Here is a 22,529-nt window from a genome sequence, read left to right as displayed (position 1 = left end):
CTTTGAAATTCAGCACTTGGAAAACTACTGTTCTTGTCTCTCACATCTGTTATTTTGAGTTACAAGCTCTCATTTCCATTCTTCCTTTTCTTATTTTTCCATAAGATGACTTTCAGTGTTAATCCATCCTTCATGCCTAAGGTAGTGGACAAGCTGTTCCTTAATCAGACTATTCACCTACCCAGTTTCTTTCTCAATTCCCTCAAGTGGGGGGGGGGGGGCTTGCATTCTCTCGACATTTACAGGCAACATTTTATCTGGACAAAACTAAATCCTTCAGGAAGACTGACCAGTTGTATCTTTTATGAGCCTTAAGTTGGGCCTGCCAGTCTCCAAACAAACTACTGCACTCTGATCTCTAATGTGATCTCCTTCTGCTTTTCACACTATGGCAAGTCCCTGCCCAAAAGCTCATTCCATTAGGTTAGTGGCTTCCTCAGGTGCTTTTCATAAGGGAGTAGATGCCAGGTCGGTCTCAAAGCTGTTACTTGGTCTTCTGTACACACCTTCACTAAACACTACACAATTGACACCCTCTTCAGGGCCCAGGGTTGCCTTTGCTAGGTTTGTCCTCTCCAGACTGCTGGACAATTCCTGTACTCTGCCAACCATCCTTCCTACCTCTTTCTGCTCTTGGAGTCACCCATATGTATATACGACCTTGAGAAGGTAAATCTTTGGTACCCTGGCTGGATGTCAGTGGAAACTACCCAATATATCTGGAATACTGCAATGGTGATCAGTAGGACATTTACTGTTTTGGTAAGTGTTTACACAACTGCACTGTTAGTCTAATGTTAATGTATTGTCACTATTTTCTTTATTACTTTTTGTGCTAATGTATGTGGTGCATAAATGCTGAACAGGATTTCCACCCTATCAGCGAAAATGGAGTAGTCTGGTAAATCGTAATGAGTTTGTGCAGGATAGTTAACTGAAAGCAGAAACCAGTGATGAGACAAATTTTACATGCCATATTTGGCACCTTATGTTTAATACAGCACTCACGGCTAACAGTAATAACAGCCGTAATAGACATTAATGATAAACTGCCATGGAACATAGCACATATGTTGCTCTGTATTACCTTTTTTGACCTTGTGACACCAGAAAAGGGATAATAAACTAATTGCCAAGGAAAGTAATGCAGGGCATTTACAAAGTAAAAAAAGAAAAAACTGTAACTGTGCTCTGGTTAGTATTACTTGATGGTAGTATAGTTAGGTCCTCTTTACCTTACAGTAGAATTTTGAAACACCTTAGTATTTAGAAGTATATTAATTCTGTTATGCAAATGTGATTGCAAAACAGGTGTTCAGGGAGGAGCAACAATACAGCATTATAGTGATTAATTTTGATGTACACTGTTGCACCGCACAGGCAGACATAATAGCAAGACATAGGCAAGTGTAATGTTTTACTAGTTTGTAGATGTCGTTTGGTGTACCTTGACTGCCCCTCATGCTGTATTTTCAACATTGAATTCTCTGCCCCTTCAGCCATGCAAATTACTGTATCAGGGACCAGTAAAATATAGCATTGGAGACTGTTGGTCATTGTATCAGAAAACTGCACTTGTAAAGAAATGTAATTGTGATGAATCAACATGCAGCATTGTGCTTTTGATTCTTTGAAAGCCACTGTTCTGTCATACCAGAAAGTGAGAAGTAATAGCAGAATATAAGCAAGACTAATGTTTCATTTTTTTTTCATAATTACAAATACCATTTGGTGCACTGTTTTTCATGTAAATGTAGGAATTTTTACATTCGTATTTTGCAGTTCATGTTTTTAATAATGAAAATATTTTACTGCAGAAAAGAAAAAAGAAAAAGGCTACCATGGGGAAGCAGTACACAGCATTATAATCTTGATAATTTTTTCCAGGTTGTGTTCTCTGATACCGAATAGTAAGATGTTATAATCCAATATAGACCAGATGAATATCTGTTTGCTTCTAAAGTTATTTTCCATTATTACAAGCCGTCTATATGTGATGTGTTGTTGCCTGCTCCCTCTACTACCCCCACATCACTCCATTATTCCCTAATGCAACACTGCCATTGCAGTACAAGTCAAAATTCAGCTTTGACAAATGATCTATGTAATCATTACAAACCACTGGGAAACAGCAGTGTTACTTATTGTAGACCTAGCCATAAAGCTTCTCTGAAGTTTGTAAAAACTGCTAATTTTAGTAGTTTTGCATGGCTTCATGGTGTAAAAGGATAAAACCCTTACTTAGACCTAAATGGACCAGGGTTCAAGTAACGACCTTGGCACTAGAGGTTACAAACAGGGAAGATGAGTAAAAAAGCAGCATGGCTCATTTACCTGTCCTTGAGGGAGGGTAGAGTGGGCTGCAGGCGCACAAGGGAACACATAGGAACATGAAGTTTCACTCAGTAGAGACTGGGGAGCCATTTCCCATGCTTGATGGAATGGATCAGGGATGCTTTCTGACCGCAGCCCCTCATGAAAGTGGGGGACAACCAGTACAGAGAGCCATTTGCAGGTCTCCCTTCTACTGTACAAGATGAGTGCCCACAAGGTAATGTTTGCTTATGAAATAACCCCCCCCCCCAAACCCCCTGACAACTGTCTGAATGATGGCCCTTCCTGGTAGACCCTTTCTCTAGTGTTGAGGAACAAAGGACAGATTTGCTGGAAGGTGGGCCAATGGTCAACTGGCAGCAAGTACCAAAGAGGGCAAAAAAAGTTCGTAAATGAATAAGTAATTTTCATTTCACCTTTCTGAAGATTTTAGTAGTATTCCAATGGAAGTTGGTAATGGTTTAGTAATACTGTAGATGTTTATATGAGAAACTTTTGTTTGGAACTTTTTGTGGAGGTTGGTAAATACTTTTGAGTTTTGAGAAATCTTATAATGTGAATGCTACTGCAAAGAAAGAAAGAAACCCGGGTTTCAGCATTGCTTATGTTGAGTGGTCAACCAGGCATTGGAGCTTTACGTCATTTTAGCCTGAACTTTCTTTTACAGCCTTATAATTACAATGGAGAAAGTGTACCGTATTTCTACCTTCTTGTACAATTGAGTAATTTATCAGAAGTCTGTCTGTTATCTTCACCGTATAAAACTACATAGATCCTGACCCAGGTTACTGTTTGTATCTACTTTTAGGGAGCGACTTATTTGTCTGTTAACTAAATTACTTCTTCTGAACAAAAGTTCCTTTTAGTAGGAAGGACCTCTAGAGAAGAGATCCACAGTACAAATACAGAACTGCTTTGTTATAGTAGTCATTTAATCTAAGCAACATGCAGACGAAAAGTGGAATACCCAGAAAACATGCATGTTGACATTGAGAGAATATGCAGGCTCCTGCATTTCAGCATTTATGGCCAGAATTTAAATCCTAGGCACTGAAGCTGAAATGCAGGAAAACGAACCACTAATCTTCATATTGTGGCTTACTGCTGCGTTCATAACATCTGGATCTTCTGCCACAGGCTTAAGTCTGTCCAGGTTTTCAGAGCCAACAATTTCCCATATATGCAGGGATTGATATCAGTTTACCATGGCCCTATCCAAGCACATGTTATAATGATTAACATAGGGCTGGCCTTTTTCAGGTCTTTCTTGCAGTATACATTGCATGGTTTATAGGCACCTGAAGAGTCCATCAGCAGGGCCATTATTCTGAGTCCGACACCAACTGGATAAGTAACAGCATTGGGGAACCCATTTTTGTATTTTCTTGGGAGTAAAAAGCACTGTGTTTTGTGTCTTTCCTTAACTAACATCTGCTTCATTTTTTATTTTAGTGCAGATAACTCTTGAGCATCCCTCCCTGAATGGCGGTATTAGACTCGCCATCTAAGAAAGGCAAGTGCACATCTAAGCGACAAATGTTTTTCAAGAACAGACATGTATGTACTGCTTCAGGTGCAAGATGGTGTCAAGTCTTGCATGCACTTTGTTGGGTATAATGCCAAGCATACACAATCTGGACTTGTCTTGCTGCTGAGGTCTGTCATGTCTTTTGACATTATCCAACTAAATATGTTCTCCAATCAAAAGGAGAGTTGGAAGAAGTCACAAGAAGTGAAAGGAAGTCAGGAAGTTGAATAACTACTAAGGACCTTCTAGATCCAGAGAGATTAGTACTGTGGAAGCACTCACTCAGTCCCAGGACCTAGAGCATAGTTTCACAGAGGCCTCTATGGATGCTGGCACACCTGTAGAAGGCATGTCTTACTTAACCAAAACTCTATTGAGCTGACTGGAGAGGAGGAGTCCTCCAGCTGATTAAACAAGGGGAGGGTGGCTTGCCATTGCTGGTAGTGCAGGAGGGTGCCCACATAGTTGCATTAACATAGAACCTAGGGAAATCCCTGTGGGCTCCTACAACTCTAATAGTGACTGTACATAGGACCCCTTCTGAGGCCTCTGCCAAGCAAGATCTGCACCTTGCCAGCCAACCTTTGACTTCTTCCCAGGACTGGGCTTAATTGGCTGAGGACCTTTCCCAGTTTTTACAAAGCCTTTTACCTGATTGAGAGCCAACCACCAGATGTAGAACATAATTTCACTAGAGAAAGAGAGAGAGAGAGAACTCCTGATTCTGATGACCGTGGGAAGAATCTGGGCTATAGATCCAAAATGTCATCTCCATTTGTATACAACATAGATGGTGAGGATGACACACTGGCCTCTGACTCACCACCAGAGAACCTATCATTTAAGGTTTGTCTGTCTGTTATGAGAGAACATTTCCAATAGCAATTCCATAAGACCTTTGCTTCCCAGAAGTGAAACATGGAGCTACTGTGGTTTGGCACGCCAACACTTGTTGCTGTTTGTCCGGTCCAGACAGACTTTGTGTATTTTTGATACAAATAGCTTGTAGCCAGACTCCTGGCCCTTTGGCCCTCAGAGACATGGATGTGACCTTTTCTACATTATGCAAGCTCCCCATAAGCTCCACTTTAAAAACCCTTTAGCAGACATTCCCTGCTGATAAAGATATTAAGTTATGAGATAGGTATAGCAAGAAGGTGCATGTCTCTACAACCCTGACTTTTGGAGCTCTCTGCCGCCAGACTCACACGGTCAAGAACACGTCTCAAAGCAACAGCTGGAAGGTTGTGTAATGAGTGCAGGATGAGACAAGGGCTGTTTTTATACATCCAGGCTGTCGTAAAGTTAGAAAACATGGTGTAAAATGTGGATGTGATGCTGCAGTTGCATCATCCAGGGCTGCCACTTGGGGGTCAGCCATCAGAAGGCAGGTTTAGCTGAGAATTCTCTATGTCCGAAGCTGTCAAAGTGCATATACTTAGTGCTCCTCTGGATAAAGAGATACACCTTATAGGCTTAGTGTGTTTAAAAATTGTAGGACAAAGGGAAACCTAGGTGATCTGTCAAGCATCTGTTCCATCCCCCCACTGCCAGAGTATAGCAGGAAACACCCTTTTTAAGCAAGCACATTTCTACCAAAGGCAGATCAGAGGTAAACAGCCCAAAGGTAGAAGATCTTTCAGAAATGAATGTGGCATTAAGAGGACAGGTGGAACTGTGACTACCACAGCCCTCTCCCTTGCTGTTCCCCAAAAGCCACTTCCCACCTATCTGACGTCCTGCCATATGATGATGCAAACTTGCATCTTGCCGCCAACAACGGCTAGAAATTACTGCAGACATTTGCAGTTGTGTCATGAAGATTATCTCTAAAAGCCTACAATTAGAATATTTCTCAATTCCACAATAAAAAGGGACTCTCTGGTGTACCAAGAGATCCAGAGCATCTTGTAAGACCAATTTTAGAAGAAGCGATAATTTAGAGCACTGTAGAAGGGGTCCTACTAGGGCCTTTATTCCATACTTTTACTATTGACCACTGAAGACTCGTTCTAGATCTGTTGAGGCTAAACAAAATGTTGATCCTTCTGGCAATGATCTCCATGCCAAGTTCTCAGATATTCATGATTACTCTAGGCTTAAAACATGCCTACTTGCATGTTACAGTTTTCAGAGATTTTTACATTTGTGGTAGGGTATCACATTTTTAATTTACTTGCCGTTTGGCTTAGCTGCTGTACCAAGAGTACTTGCCAAATGCTTGACCACATACAAAGCATATTGCAAAACCAGGGACATCCACATTTTCCTTAACTGAATGACTGCCAACTCCAGACCCAGTCCATGCAGGAGATGACAGGGATTTGAACTGCACTCTGCACTACCTGACCAGATAAGGGTTTACCCTGAACTTTCAGAACTCCAACTTGTTTTCCAGTTACAGGGTCATCTAAACACAGCAGGGGGCTAAGTCTTCTTGGTACTGGGAAAAGTGGAGGCCAGTACAGTGCTGTTCAAAATCTCCTCAGCAAAGGCTCAGTGAACTTCCAAGCAGGCTGTTTGCCTTTTGGGACATGTGGCCTCAACCATACTCATGGTGCTACTCCACCGAGCTGCACATGAGGAAACTGCAGTGGTACCGGATTATCTGTCAGAAAAGCAAAGTCATCCTCTGGAGAGCATAATGCCTGCGTTACTCTTTATAAAGAAAGAGTTGCTATGGTGGATGGAACAAATCAAGACCAGTGAGGGTATGCTGTTCAGGCAAACTTCCACAAATCAGATCCCAATTAAAGCCTGGGAATTTCAACTGAAAGACGTCAAATTGCAAGCTGTTTGAAATACTTGCAGTCCAGCAGGTGTTCAACTTCATTACAGTGTGGAAACTAAGCTCCATGAAAGTAGTTGCTGGTAATATCACTGTCATTCGGTTCATCAACAGACTGAGGGGGATGAGTCCACTCTTATTGGCTATGCAGGCTGTCAGTGCAGACTTTGAAACTGTCTCTCAAGTTTACTCTCCACCTGATGCATATCTACAGTCTGTTAGGACAACTCTATTGCAGATCAGTTGACCAGGACTTCAGTAGACTCACACAAATGGATGCTACACAGGAATGTCTTTGTTATTGGTGAGCAGAGTGTACCTGACATAGACCTGTTTGCTTCTCCAAGAAACAACCAGCTGAACAAGCCCTGCTCCAGACACATCACATGAAAGCTTGGGCAGTGGATGCATTATTCTGAGCTAGAGAGGACTGTGTATACTTTTTCTCCCTTTGCTTTCCTTCCCTCTCCTCTACTCCCCAGTGTAATTCAGAAAATAAGGGAGGGTGCCTTAAATGATACAGATTTGTCTCTTTCTGGCAAAGGTAGTATTGATTCTACCACTTGATCCAGCTGGAAAGGGAAAAACATTTCTCGCTGACTCAGCAGGTGGACTTTTTGATGCTGTATAAAATGTCCTTCATAAGTTCTAACCTGTCCACCCTGAACCTAGAAATTTGAAGGGTACAACTTTTTTCTTTAGGCATCTATATCCCATAGATGGACTAAACATTTTGAGAGACTATGAAGCCAGGTACTGTAATACCATGTCTAGCTAAGTGGAAAAGCTTTTTCATCTGAATGCAAATGAGGGACCTGCAGCCTTATGAGGAGGATGTATCCTCTGTCCTTCAGTATCTCTCCAAGCTATTTTCTACTGACTTAGCTATTTTCTATTTAAGTATACATTGAATCCCCCAACTCCACCCACTTGGTATCAGGCCACTAGTCAAACAGTTGCTAAAAGGCATTTTCCACCTCACGCCACATAATAGGCTCTGGTTTCAGCTTGGCACCTTAGCCTAGTGCTAGAAGAGCTGTCCTTTGCTACAGCTGTATTGCCATATCTGAAATTCCACTTTGCACAACTGTGATTCTAGTTCCATTTTCCTAAAAGAGCATTTTTTCATCTTTCATAAAGACAGTGTCAGCATGTATTAACCCCAGCTTTATGGCTAATGCAGTTACAGAGATGGCACTTAGGCTGTCCAGTTGCTAGTGGTTTTTCTAATTTCTCCATAGTACATGAAGTAAAGAAATTTATATTATTTTGATTTTCTGGCAAACCAAAAAGCTATTTTTGTGGCCTTTGAAATGGAAAAAAAAGGTCTGCCTGTATCAAAATCAACCATTAGTGCATAGCACATTGGATTTACTTCTGTTATAAACTTCATGGGAAAACTTTGCAAAAAAAAAAAATATATGGTCTCGCTGTGCAAGTGCCACAGTTTGGGGTAGTGTGCAAAATATCCTGAAAGTAGCTAGTCAAATCATTACAGACTGGACCGGATTGCTTTGGCTAGAATGGGATTTGTGGTTTCCATTCTAAGGGGCATGTTGATCTTTTTCATTATGGTCCCTCCAACCTCCCTAACTACAAGGGACAGTTCCAGTGCCTCCCCTCATGAGTCACAAAATGAACATGTAGTACATTTATGTAGTCTATTTACCTTGATTGTGTATGTTTGTGTGTGGGCACTGCTGCAGTCCAGTTTCTCATCCACCATCTCCTCTGAACTTTGGAATCCTCAGAGCCAGCATGATTGATTATCCCCTTCCCCTTCCTTCACTTTATAGGTAGCCAGTTGTTTTTCTTGCTCCCTTTGCCTCGTTTTGTTCACTATTATTTGTATGCTGCGGCTTTCTTGGAATCACAGTGTTTTATGGTTGTGCATTTCCATCTGGTACGTTGAAGAGCAAGAAAAGAGCCAGAAATGGGTACTGTACCTCAGGGTTTATATCATATGCATGTAGATGTCCATAGTAAAGGTGATATTGGCTCAATATAATAGGAAGTGTGTTTGGTTCTGAAAATCTGCTCTGACCTCAGCCCGTGGCAGATTTCTTTGATGTAATGACTATATTAGTGACCATACTCCTAAGTCTACAATTATGTTACTGTACTTTCTGCTATAGTGTTTGTCTTTGGTAACCATTTTAAATGTCCAACTTGCTTATACTATGACATCCAGTGTTTACTGCTATTTTACAGTAAAGAATTTTTTCATTACTCTTTTTCTTTCATTCTTCGTTTTTCTTTTGTTTTTTTCAGGAGGGTACAGGAGGAAGAACCCCTTTACATCTAGCAGTAGAACTACGGAACATTTCAATGGTGCACATTCTACTGAAACAAGGGGCTTACGTAGATGCAACTATGTATAATGGCTGCACACCACTTCATCTGGCTGTGGGGCGAAAGGACACTGCAGTTGCTACCATCCTATGCCAATCGGGTGCAGACACGCTGCTTCGAAATTTGGAGGATGAGACTGCACAAGACTTAGCTGAAGGTGATAGTGATGTAAGTTAATGGATTTTCAAGTGTGGGTGCTCACTGGTATGAGAAAAAAGGTAGTGCTGGCAAGAGTGTAATATATACTGTACTATACTAAATGCTTTTTTTAGAAGATACTAGAATTTATCCTGCTCAAAATGTAAATGAAGGCCTGCATACATCTAATTTCCTCCACGTGTATTTGCACTGTCATAGTTTCTGTTCCACCCATAAGCTCATGACCATAGTTTGTGAGAGGGGCATAGTGATCTGTAAAATGATAACTACACCCTATGACTCTGGGCTCACTTTACCCCCACAGTCTGTTACAAAATCTGCAGTACTGCTGCTGCACCCATTGACTGCTTAGTCTCCTTATCCCCACTTCTGAACAAAACGCAAACATATTAGACTCCAACAGGTAAGGTAATTTCTTTCCTGCTGAGAACAGTTAAATATCTTCCTGAAGAAAACCAGAACTTCTGATTTGGGGGTGTGATTTTCATCCCAGCAGTTTCATGCTCAGCAGCGAACCTCTCCAGTATATTCTGATTGTCACTGTTGCCTGAGGCCAAGAGAAGCAACATTGTTTGCAGATAAGTATGCAACCCTCGTATTTCCAGACTGGTTGTGCCCCATACCTTAGTTTGTACCTTGATTTTCCTCTTAGTGGAAGTCACGATCAGGAAGGGAGAAAATACACACACTTAGCAGTGCCCTTTGCCTGCCTCCAATTTCTTACAATGTTGAGAATTCAGACACAACTGCATAAATACAGAGATTGAATATAGCCTTTGGAGCTCATATTGTCACTTTACCTCCCACAAGACTTTCCAAGGTTGTGCAGTTATAGCATTTCTTCAGGACTGCAGAACACTTGTAGATGGCACTGCACCCCCCCCCCCAACTGTCCTTACAGGGGAAAAATAATTGATACATTAACCTAACATTTGGTTCTTTCATTGGTGGATCTTCAGTCAGGTTTATTCTGTCTTCTGTACCCATTCAGCAGTTTTTATGAAACTGTCACTGTTGGAGGCACAAATGCTGTCTGCTAACACAATCTGTGATTTCATATGACAGACTCCTGAGCCCACCTTCTGTCTCTCACAGTTTGGTTGTTGAAACTGACAAACATCTGTGACATCTCCCTCTTTTATGCCTCATGGTCTGTGCTTGGCATATGATGATCCAAGACCTATACTATCATTGTTTCTGCTGCCTTGGAGAGAAGAGTGTGGCATAAAGCCAATGCTGTAAATGCCACCAGCCACCTACAGACATACCAGAGAGAAACTCTTGGCCTACATTTCTACCAGAAGAATTATGACAGCTGAAGATGTTCGTGTTTCACTGTTGCAGTCATTACTCTTGGGTTATCCTGCTGGCAGGCTACCCACAGTTGTCCTGAATTCCAAATTCTTGGTCCGGCGTCGGTTGCTGTCGCCTCTTCCCTGACATCAGTGCGCCAGGGGTATAAAAGATGCAGCCGACGCCATTTTCTTCAGTCTTTCTTGCCGCGCGGTGCCCGCAGCAAAAGCAGTTCGCAAGTGCCAGTCGGCCGACTCCCGAGAGTTTCAAAATCTAATTTCAGATCCGAAGTCTTCATTAAAGCTAAGTACCCCACTGGGGAAACTTTTTTTCTTGCTCCAGACCGATGTCAGAAAAAGTTAACAATTGTATTTCTTGTGGGAAGCAAATACTTCATAAGGATTTCTATTCTTACTGTATTCCTTGCCTAGGCCCTGATCACTACGTTGCTAGCTGTCGGTTTTGTGCTAGATTTAACCAATGCACTGTTAAGCGTCGGTACGATTTTGCCTTTCATTGCTTTGGCCGAAGGTTTAATTATATAATGCCGTCGGAACAGCCGACGACTGGAGTTTACAAAAAACACAGGGCATCCGTGGTCCAAAACTGACGACTAGGCCCCTGCTAGGCCAGTCGCCGGTTCTCAGGGAGGCACTTTCGCAGCCCCTGACACCCGCTGCCTCAGAGCCACAAGCCGCTACCGACTTCCACGTGGAGCTGACTAGGCCTCTGGATACTCAAGGTATTGGACCCTCTGAAACTATTCCCTCAGATGAGTCCGGAGCCACTGAGCAGGCATCGGCTTTTGAGGGTGTTTTCAGACCTACACAGTTATATGTCAAGCCTACCTCAGCTTCAAAGACTAAAACAGCTCTAAAGATAAAGAAACAAGTACAGCATTCTCCTGGAAAAACTTCCATGCCTAAGAAACAGATGCTTAAAATGGCCGAAGACCTTATTACTTTGATCAGGGGTTCCCATCCCCCTCCTGATAAGAGGCCTAGGCAAGAGGCAGAATGTGACTCCTCAGATCAGGTTTCAGTTTCCTCTGACTCCTCTTCTGAACAGGGATACTCTTCCTCCCTATGAGGATTCTGATGCTGAAGAATCTATTCCTTCAGCCTCTCCTCCTGAGGATTATTCTTTTGGGGAAACCCTGCATACCATGAGGGAACATTTTCACTGGGAGAGCCAAGATTATTCAGAATCTAAGAAAAGGCTTAGAGATTTTCTTTTACTTCCTCAGCACAGGCCTCTTGCTATTCCACCTGTTCTAGACATTGTAGATGTATTTTCAGAGTCCGGCCTGTCTCCTGACTCTTTACCCCCTCCACCTGCCAAGCCAGACAGATACTACAGGGTTCCAGATTCTCATAAATTTCTATATAAAAACCCTGCTGCTGACCCAGAAACTATATCTCAAGGTCGCAAATGGGTCAAGGCTTCCACTGCAAAAAACCCTGTCCCTTTTGATAGGGGTTCTAGGGCAAAGGACAGATGGGGAAAAAAGTTTACACTTCTGCTACCTTGGCTGTAAGGGCTTTAAATTATCAGTTTCATATGCTTAAATATCAGCAATATTTAATGTCACTGCTTAAACAGAAAATGTTGACAAATTCTGAATGTTCTGATAACAAGGAAATGCAGGATTTATTGCATGCAGCTGAACAAGTGGGAAAGCATACTTTGCAATGTGGTTTTGATTCACTGGAGGCCTCATGCAGGGCCGCAGTTACGGGTTCTGTCATTAGAAGGCATGCTTGGTTAAAGGAACAGAATCTGCGTGATCATGTTAAAGCAAAATTATTGTATGCTCCATTGCAGCATGATACTTTGTTTGGTGTTAAAGCAGAAGAGGTGTTGAAGAAAATGGAGGATAAAGCAAAATCCATGCAGACAGTTAAGGATGTCCTACAGGTACAGCCACCCAGATTTAGCAGGAACTGGCCTACAAAGAATTGGTCCTTTCCAGTGTCGGACAGGCCACAAAGAGGCAGATCCCAGCCCCAAGGCTCATACAGGCCTAAGCAATGGGGTGCTTTTACCTCCAAAAGCAGAGAGGACAAATCACAACCATACAGGAAACAGTCCCAATGACTTTCCTCTGCCAGAACCAAGCACTTATCTTTTGGCAGCTCCCTTAGGGGGGGAAACTAGCACTTTTTTCACCAAATTGGCACATGATTACTCAGGACAAATGGGAATTGAACATAGTGTCTCTGGGCTACAGCTTCCACTTTCACACCCTGCCAAGAGCAAAAGATATGCCAGACCTGCCACACAGTCAGTGAGCAGAGGCAAAAGCAAGTTTCATCCATCATGGACATGAGGGCCATTCAGCAAGTACCACAACAAGAGCAGGGACAAGGATTTTACTCAAGACTTTTCCTGGTGCCCAGAAAGGACAAAGCCTGGCGACCAATACTGGACCTGTCTATTCTAAATGCATTTCTGGACGTTCCAAAATCAAAATGTTGACTCTGCAGCAGCTACTGCCCATGCTGGGCAAGAAGGCTTGACTTGTTACTTTTGGACATAAAAGAGGCATACCTGCATGTCCCAATCATACAGTCTTGCCGAAGATACCTCAGATTCATAGCTGGCTCAATGCACTACCAATTCTCTGCACTGCCCTTTGGCTTATCTACTGCACCCAGAGTCTTCACCAAATGCCTGGCACCAGTAATTGCATTGTGCAGACAAAGAGGAATTCAAATATATCCTTACTTGGATGACTGCCTTATTCAAGCAGAGAACAAAGACATTCTACTACAGCATCTGGTGTTTGTAAAAAGAATACTAATTTGCCTAGGTTACACAGTAAACGAAAAGAAATCTAAACTAGTACCCTCTCAAGAGATAATATTCCTGGGTGCAAGATGCCCAGATGGCTTATCTCACGCCAGACAAGCAAAGACAACTGACTTCTTACTTCAAAATGTTGGCAACAAAAAGACCCAGTTATCTGCAAGAAAAAATCTGCAGGCTTTGGGCTTCATGGCATCCTGCATACTACTAATTCCATATGCCAGACTGCATATGAGGAAACTACAATGGTATCTAAAAAGTGTTTGGACTCAACATTGCCACAGCCTGGAAACATTAGTTACCCTCATTCCCTGCCTGCAACAGGAGTTTCGATGGTGGGCACAGGCCTGTCACTGCAACAAGGGGCAGCCATTCACTTTACCCACAGCCAGGCAGACCCTAACAACAGATGCATCAGATTATGCCTGGGGGGGCCCACATGGCAGGAAAATGCATTCAGGGCACATGGCCCACAAGCCAGATGCATCTTCATATCAATCAAAAAGAGATGCTAGCTGTTCAGAATGCCCTGACAGCTTTCAAGGATTTACTTCATCTAGGACAACTACTAATTAAGACGGACAATACTACAGTCATGTGGTACATAAACAAGCAGGGAGGCACACATTCCTACCCCCTCTGCAGACAAGCCATGACTTTGTGGGACACAGCATTGACTTTCAAGTTCACCTGCAAGCACAATTCCTGCCAGGAAAAATAAATACTCTGGCAGATGAACTAAGCAGAAAGCTCATGGATCCCCACGAGTGGAAACTGAATCCGCAAGTCTTCAGCATGATAACAAGGAAATGGGGATGCCCAGACATAGATCTATTTGCCTCCCCTCACAACTGCCAACTACAGAAATTCTGCACAAGAAGTTACCACAAGCAAGCATGGAAAGTGGATGCCCTATCCTTCAGCTGGTAAAACCTAACCGTATATGCCTTTCCCCCACTGCTTCTCCTCCCCAAGGTACTCCTAAAGGTCAGACAAGAGAAGCCAAAAGTGATACTGATTGCCCCAGACTGGCCACGGCAGCACTGGTACCCAATCCTAAAGAACTTGTCTCAAGAACCAGCCTGGACATTGCCTCAAACTTCTCCCTTACTGACCCAACAAAACTATCAGATCCTGCACAGCCACATCAGTACCTTAAATCTGGCAGCATGGCGGATAATGTAGCCATTCAGAGCACTCCACTCTCCAAAGCTGTATTGGATGTTATCTTGGAGGCTAGGAGGCCAAGTACCAGAAAATGTTATGCAGAAAAATGGAAGAGATTCTGTGCTTGGAACCAGGACCATGGAATTGACACGTTTGTACCAAATATTCCTCAGATTTTACAATATTTAACTGACATGCTGGACAAAGGCCTTTCCTTTTCATCTATTAAGATTCATGCCTCTGCCATTTCAGCCCATTATAATACGGAACCACCTATTTTTTCTCACCCCATTACTAAGGCAGTTCCTCAGAGGGGCCAAATACATAATACCCCCAAGAAGAGCACCAATACCTGCATGGGACCTAAACTATGTCTTGGAAAAACTTACACTGCCTCCTTTTGAGCCAGCCTCAACAGCAGATATTAAATTCTTATCCTGGAAAACGGCTATGCTCCTAGCAATAACCTCTGCAAGACGAGTCTGAGTTACAGGCTCTCATGGCTGTGGAACCTTTTATCATTTTCCATCCAGACAGGGTTTTTCTGAGGACGAACCCTACATTTATGCCTAAGGTAGTGTCTAGTGTGGCCCTTAACCAAACCATTCACTTTCCTACCTTTTATCCAAACCCACAGAACAAGGGTGAGAGACGTCTGCATTCTTTGGACATACACAGACAGCTACGCTTCTACTTGGGCAGAACTAAAGCTTTCAGAAAGACTGAGCAACTTTTAGTAGCATATGCTGCAGGATCACAAGGAAAGGCTATCTCAAAATGGACAGGCCATTGCATTCATTTCTGCTACTCACAGCATGGCAAATCAGTGCCCAAGGACATTAGGCCACATTCTACCAGAGCAGCAGCCACTTCAGCAGCCTTCCTCAGAGAAGTACCAACCAAGGACATCTTAGAGGCTACAACTTGGATTTCAGTGCACACTTTTACAAAGCACTACCACTTACCTCTCTACTCTAAATCCAGAGCAGGCTTTGCCACTGCAGTTCTGCAGGGCCTCCTAGCTTCTCCTAATCCTATTTAGCCCAGCCACCCATCCTAAGCTTGGGGATTCAACCCAAGAGTAATGACTGCAACAGTGAAACACTATGAACATAGTACAGTTGTGCATCTACCATAAATGTAGATGTTCGAATGTATTCACTGTTGCAGTCCAGGTTACCCTTCCACCATCCCCCTTTCATTTGCTGGGTCTTCTCTGTACTTCTCTATTCTGTACAACCTATGTGGTGTATTTGCTTGTAATGAAGGAAATGTTTACCTTAGTGCATGCATGTTTTTTGGCATACCCTTTTGGGGGCACCTGACATCTGGGGCAAGAAAAACTGAATAAAATTGCATCGGCTGCATCTTTTATACCCCTGGCGCACTGACGTCATGGAAGAGGCGACTGCAACCGACGCCGGACCAAGAATTTGGAATTCAGGCCGACTGCGGGTAGCCTGCCAGCAGGACAACCCAAGAGTAATGACTGCAATAGTGAATACACTCTTAACATCTACATTTATGGTAGGTACACAACTGTACTTTTCCTTGTGCAGAGGATTGGTGGGATGGGTCCATGTGCAGCCCAGGGTTTCTTCTGGTGCATCAAGACCGCCAAATAAATGGAGGATAATAGGCATATATGTGTCAAAACATCTCCTTCCAGGTTATGTGCATGTTAAAATAAGATTTTCGACCAGAAGAGGCTTTAGTTTGTATCCATATTTTGTTTTTGCAATTGTGAAGCACAGTAAAGGTCTACATGTTGCTCCTCTACTTGATTCTGAAGAGCTGTCTATGGAGATGTTCATCATGTTACCCTGCTGCAGTCATCACACTTTGGTTATCCTGCCATCAGGCGGTCCCGCAGTCCGCCCGAATTCCAGAGTCTTGGTCCGGCGTCGGCTGCTGTCGCTTCTTCCCTGACGTCAGTGCGCCAGGGGTATATGAGAGGCATCTGACGCCATTTTCTCCAGTCTTTCTTGCTGCGCGGTGCCCAAACCTGAAGCAGTTCGCAAGTGCCGGTCGGCCGACACCTGAGATTTTCGAATCGAGTTTCAGTCCGAAGTCTTCAAAGCTAAGTACCCTGTTGGGAAACCTTTTCTTGCCTCAGTCCGATGTCAGAAAAAGTTAACAATTGCATTACTTGTGGGAAGCAAATACCTCATAAGGACTTTCATTCTTTTTGTATACCTTGCCTAGGGCCCAGACCACGACGTCACTGGTTGTCAGTTTTGTGCTAGGTTCAATAAGCGAACTATAAAGTGACGCTTTGATTTCGCACAACACTACTTCGGTAGGAAATTTAATTACACTATGCCGTCGGAGCAACCGACTACCGGCGTGCATAAAAAACGCAAGGATAAAGACTGGCAGCCTAGATCCCAGCCAGACTCCGAGGCCTCGGCTGGGCTGGTTGCCGGTTCTCCGGTTTTCAGTGAGGTGCCTATGCTGGCCCTGGCTACTGTTGAATTGGATCCCCAGACCGCTTTGGATTCTTCAGCAGAGAGTTCTAGCCGATGCAGCCATTTTCTTTAGGCCCTACCGACGACATTGCAGTAGGAGAAGCCGGTGCTGTAGAAACACCTTCGGTTTCTGAAGGTGTCTTCAGACCGACTACTCTTACCATAAAATCTTATGCTAAGCTTAAGACTCCTCTAAAACCAAAAAAGACTACACATCAGTCTCCAGGTCAAGGCCCTATGCCTAAGAAAACAGATGCTTAAAATGGCTGAATATTTGATTTCTTTGATCAGGGGTTCCCAACCCCACCGACAAAAGGCCTAGACAAGAGGAGGATTATGCCTCCTCTGATCAAGTGCCTGTTTCCTCTGGCTCCTCTGAGGAACGGGATTACTCCTTTCCCCCTTATGAAGATTCTGATGCTGAAGACTCCATTCCCTCAGCTTCTCCCCCTGAAGGACTATTCCTTTGGGGAAACCTTGCATACCATGAGGGAACATTTCCACTGGGAAGGTCAGGACTACTCCGACTCAAAGAAAAGGCTCTGAGAGTTTCTTTTTCTCCCGCAGCACAGACCACTTGCTATCCCCCCAGTTTTAGACATTGTGGATGATGTTTTCTTAGAATCTAGTCTAAATCCAGATTCTCTGCCTCATGCTCCAGCCAAACCAGATAGATACTATAGAGTGCCTGACTCACACAAATTCCTATACAAAAGCCCTGTTGCTGATCCAGAGACAATCTCCCAGGGTCCCAAAGGGGCTAAGGCTTCTATGGCTAAAAATCCTATACCCTCTGAAAGGGACTCCAGAGCACTAGATAGGTGGGGGAAGAAGGTTTACACCTCAGCTACTCTAGCTATAAGAGCACTAAATTGTCAGTTTCACATGCTTAAATACCAGCAATTCCTAATGTCTCAAATAAAACAAAAGATGGGCACGCACCCTCAACAGTCTGAATTCAAGGAAATGCAGGATCTGTTGCATGCAGCTGAACAGGTGGGCAAACATACTTTACAATGTGGTTTTAATGCCTTGGAAGCTTCCTCTAGAGCAGCTGTTATTGGGTCTGTTATACGTAGGCATGCTTGGTTAAAGGAACAATCTCTGCCTGATCATGTTAAAGCAAAGTTACTAGATGCACCCTTACAGCAGGATGTCTTATTTGGGGTTAAAGCAGAGGAGGTTTTAAAGAAAATGGGGGATAAGGCAAAATCTATGCAGACGGTCAAAGATTTCTTACAGGTACAGCCCGCCCCCACGCTTCAGCAGAAATTGGCCAACAAAAAATTGGTCCTTTCCATCTTCTGATAGACCACAGAGGGGTAAATACAGGTGCCCAAGGGGCAGAGGACAAGCACAAATCCCTTACAAACCTCGCCAATGGGGCACTGCAACACAGAAGGGAGGAGAAGACGGGTCCCAAACTACTAGAAGGCAAACACAATGACTTAAACCTCAAACTGCCAAGCAAAACTCTCGTGGCAGCTCCCTTGGGAGGAAAATTTGCACTTTTTGAAGACAAACTGGCGCATCGTCACAAAGGACAAATGGGTCCTAGACATTATCTCACAAGGATACAGATTCCATTTCCACACCTTGCCAAGGATAAAAGGAATTCCAAACCTGCCACAATCAATGGGTAGAGGCACAAAAACAAATTACAGCTCTCATGGACATGAGAGCCATTCAACTGGTACCTACACAGGAGCAAGGCCAAGGATTTTACTCAAGGCTCTTTCTAGTCCCCAGAAAGGACAATGCTTGGAGAGACCCATTCTGGACATTTCAGTTTTAAACACATTCTTGCAAGTACCCAAATTCAAGATGCTAACACTACAGCAGCTTCTTCCCATGTTGGGCAAGAAAGCTTGGCTAGTAACGTTGGACTTCAAGGAGGCATACCTGCATGTCCCTATCTGACAAAATTGCAGAAGATACCTCCGTTTCATTGCAGGTTCAACCCATTACCAATTCTCTGCACTGCCCTTTGGCTTATCTACTGCGCCCAGGTTCTTCACAAAATGCCTGGCACCAGTAATTGCATACTGCAGACAAAGAGGAATTCAAATATACCCATACCTGGATAACTGCCTCATCCAAGCATAAAGCAAGGACATTCTCTTACAACACTTGGCTTTTGTAAAACATCTTCTAAGTTGCCTAGGGTACACAGTAAACTAAAAGAAATCAAAACTAGTGCTCTCACAAAATATGACATTCATGGGTGCCAGCTTGAATACAATGGCCCAGATGGCTTATCTGACGCCAGACAAACGACTACAATTAACTCAATACTTCAGAGCAATGGCAACAAAGACCCAACTCCCTGCAAGCAAAATTCTGCAGGCCTTGGGCTTCATGGCATCTTGCATACTACTAATACCATTTGCAAAACTGCATATGAGGAAATTACAATGGTACCTAAAAAGCGTATGGACTCAACACAGCCACAGCTTGGAAACAATGATGCCTCTCATTCCCTGCCTTCAACAGGAGTTTCTATGGTTGTCACAGGCATGTCACCTCAACAAGGGTCAGCCTTTCACCTTACCCCCAGTCAGGCAAACTATGACAACAGATGCTATGACTATGACGGACTATGCCTGGGGGGCACACATGGCAGGACGGTGCATTCAAGGCATATGGACTGCAGATCAAAGGAATCTGCACATCAATCAAAAAGAATTGCTAGCTGTACAAAATGCTCTGACAGCCTTCAAGGACCTCTTACATCCAGGACAGCTTATCATAAGGACAGACAACACCACAGTAATGTGGTACATAAACAAGCAAGGGGGTACACACTCCTACCCTCTGCAGGCAAGCAATGACCTTGTGGAACACAGCACTGGCTTACCAAGTTCAATTACAAGCTCAATTCCTGCCAGGAAAAAAGAACACATTGGCAGATGACCTAAGCAGAAACATCATGGATCCCCACGAGTGGAAACTGGATCCACAAGTATTTGCAATGTTAACTCAAAAATGGGGGCTCCCAGACATAGACCTGTTTGCCAGCCCCCAAAACTATCAACTAACATAATTTTGCACAAGGACTTTTCACCATCAAGCTTGGAAAGTGGACGCACTCTCATTCATTTGGAAAATGCTGACAGTATATGCCTTTCCTCCATTACCCCTTCTCACAAAGGTGCTGCTGAAAGTCAGGATGGAGAGACCCCGAATGATACTCATTGCCCCAGACTGGCCACGCCAGCACTGGTACCCACTATTAAGGAATATGGCCCAGGGCCCACCATGGATTCTACCACAAATTACCCATCTGCTCACACAGCAAGGCAATCAGATTCTACACAGCCAGCTCAAAACCTTAAACTTGGCTGCATGGCAAATCACCTAAGCAACCAGCCAGCTCCTCTCTCACAAGCTGTTATGGATGTTATTCAGGAGGCCCAGCACCAGGAAAGCCAAGCTAAAGGCCAAAATACCCCTCAGCCTGACATACCTCAGATTCTGCAATATTTAACTGAGAAGTTACACAAATGGCTTTCTTTTTCATCTATTAAAATTCACGCCACAGCTATTTCAGCTCACTACAACACGGATCCTCCCTTATTTTCACATCCAATCCTAACGCAGTTTCTCAGAGGGGCCAAAAACATTAAGCCTCCCAGGAGAGCACCAACACCTACTTGGGACTTCAACTTTGTTCTGGAAAAACTTGCGCTACCTCCTTTTGAGCCAGCTTTCTCAGCTGACTTAAAGTTTATATCATGGAAGACTTCCCTGCTGCTAGCAATTATTTCAGCCAGAAGAGTTTCAGAGCTTCAGGCACTATGGCAGTAGAGCCTTTCCTCATTTTTCATCAAGACATAGTTTCTCTACGAACTAACCCCTCCTTTATGCCTAAGGTGGTATCCAGTGTGGCTCTAAATCAAACCATCCATTTACCCGCCTTCTTTCCAAATCCACAGAACAAAGGAGAAAGACTTTTACATTCCTTGGACATTCACAGGCAGCTACATTACTACTTGGATAAAACTAAGGTTTTTCAGAAAATCTGACTAGCTTTTTGTATCCTATGCTACAGCATCACAAGGAAAGGCTATCTCAAAACAGACCATTTCCAAATGGATAGGACATTGCATATGTTTTTGCTACACCCACCATGGAAAACCAGTTCCTGCTAGCATAAGGCCCCACTCTACCAGGGCAGCAGCTATATCTACAGCCTTCCTCAGGGGAGTGCCAACCAAGGATATTCTGGAAGCTGCAACTTGGAGTTCAGTACACACCTTCACCAAACATTACCACTTACCACTTTACTCTAAGACTAGAGCTGACTTCGCCACTGCAGTTTTGCAGGGCCTTCTAGCCTCCTCTAACCCTGTTTGACTCCACCTCCCATCCTTAGCTTTGGGATTCTACAAAAGTGTGATGACTGCAGCAGGGTAACACAATGAACATAGTACAGTTTTGTACCTACCATAAATGTAGATGTTAGAGTGTATACCCTGCTGCAGTCCAGGTTACCCTCTCTCCATCCCCTCTGACCTAACTAAGACCTTTCTATACCTTAAAATCTGTTACCACCTTTGTGGTGTATTTGCTTATAGCTGGAGGGATTTTTTGTTTATGCTACACTTTTTATTATTGGTACTATCTACTGACCACCATTTGGGGGGGGGGGGGCACCTGACATCTGGGGCAAGAAAAACTGAAGAAAATTGCTTTGGATGCCTCTCATATACCCCTGGCGCACTGACGTCAGGGAAGAAGCGACTGCAACCGATGCTGGACCAAGACTCTGGAATTCGGGCCGACTGCGGGACCGCCTGACAGCAGGATAACCCAAGTGTGATGACTGCAGCAGGGTATACACTCGAACATCTACATTTATGGTAGGTACAAAACTGTACTTTTCTTGGCTGCTGGTGTGTAGCACTATTGACCAGGAACTCTTCTCCAAGATGTTTTTATTCCCACTGAGACCACAGTTCCCAGGTTGAGGGGATCTTCAGGTCTTGCAGTACATGTGCTTGTAGTTCAGACCTCAAAAACATTTTAAAGGCCTTTGGGGATACTAGAACATTGGGAACAGGTACACACCCTTAAAAACATGTCCTGATGACTGCTATTGGCTTGATGCAATCTTCTTATGTCCCCATACTACTGTTGGCAGGTTGACTGGAGTGCACCAGAATCCTATCACCAGACCTCCAGTTTGTACTCATCACATAGCATATCCTGCAAGTCCATGTAGATGCTTGCTTTTGCAGCTTTTAAATGTGTTGGGGGGGGGGGGGTTACTCTATCTCTGTTTCCTACAGGGAGCCAAAAAACCTGGATGCATTCATCTTCAAGACAGTTGAGGGCAGTATCTCCTTTCCACACCACAATGATCCCTTTTTAAAAAAACGTCTCAAGGCTGATGAAGTTTTTTATAGACTGGGTTATAGCCTTTGTTTCTTCCCCATAGGAAATGTCTTAATGGGAATCTTAGGAAGAAAGAGGACCAAGCTTTGGGGTCATTAATGTAGCAACCTTACGGTCACTCCCCTATGGAGCCAGTCAGCAGGAATGCCAAAATTGGACTCTGTTTCTCTAGCTACTAAAGGCTATTACTTTGTGTAAGCTCTAGGCTTCCTTGACCAGGCATGCTTGGGCTGTT

General features: G+C 43.6%; 1 protein-coding gene across 2 annotated transcripts in view; it reads left to right on the top strand.

The window, feature by feature from the left end:
• The window catches only part of NFKBIE (NFKB inhibitor epsilon), a 488,349-nt gene that overhangs the window by 411,612 nt on the left and 54,208 nt on the right, over positions 1 to 22,529 (top strand). Inside the window, exon 5 of one of the 2 annotated variants that reach the window (XM_044060874.1) lies at positions 8,922 to 9,159. In XM_044060874.1, the coding sequence (XP_043916809.1) occupies positions 8,922 to 9,159 (238 nt within the window). Of the gene's footprint in view, positions 1 to 8,921; positions 9,171 to 22,529 lie in introns of both variants that reach the window. The other variant, XM_044060865.1, reaches the window with a different exon arrangement.

This window comes from Protopterus annectens, chromosome 1.part0 (genome assembly GCF_019279795.1).
Source record: "Protopterus annectens isolate FY-2018-M chromosome 1.part0, PAN1.0, whole genome shotgun sequence".
In the NCBI taxonomy this organism is placed as follows: domain Eukaryota; kingdom Metazoa; phylum Chordata; order Ceratodontiformes; family Protopteridae; genus Protopterus; species Protopterus annectens.
The sequence above is the reverse complement of the archived record's forward strand: the minus strand, read 5'-3'. Positions and strand labels throughout refer to the sequence as shown.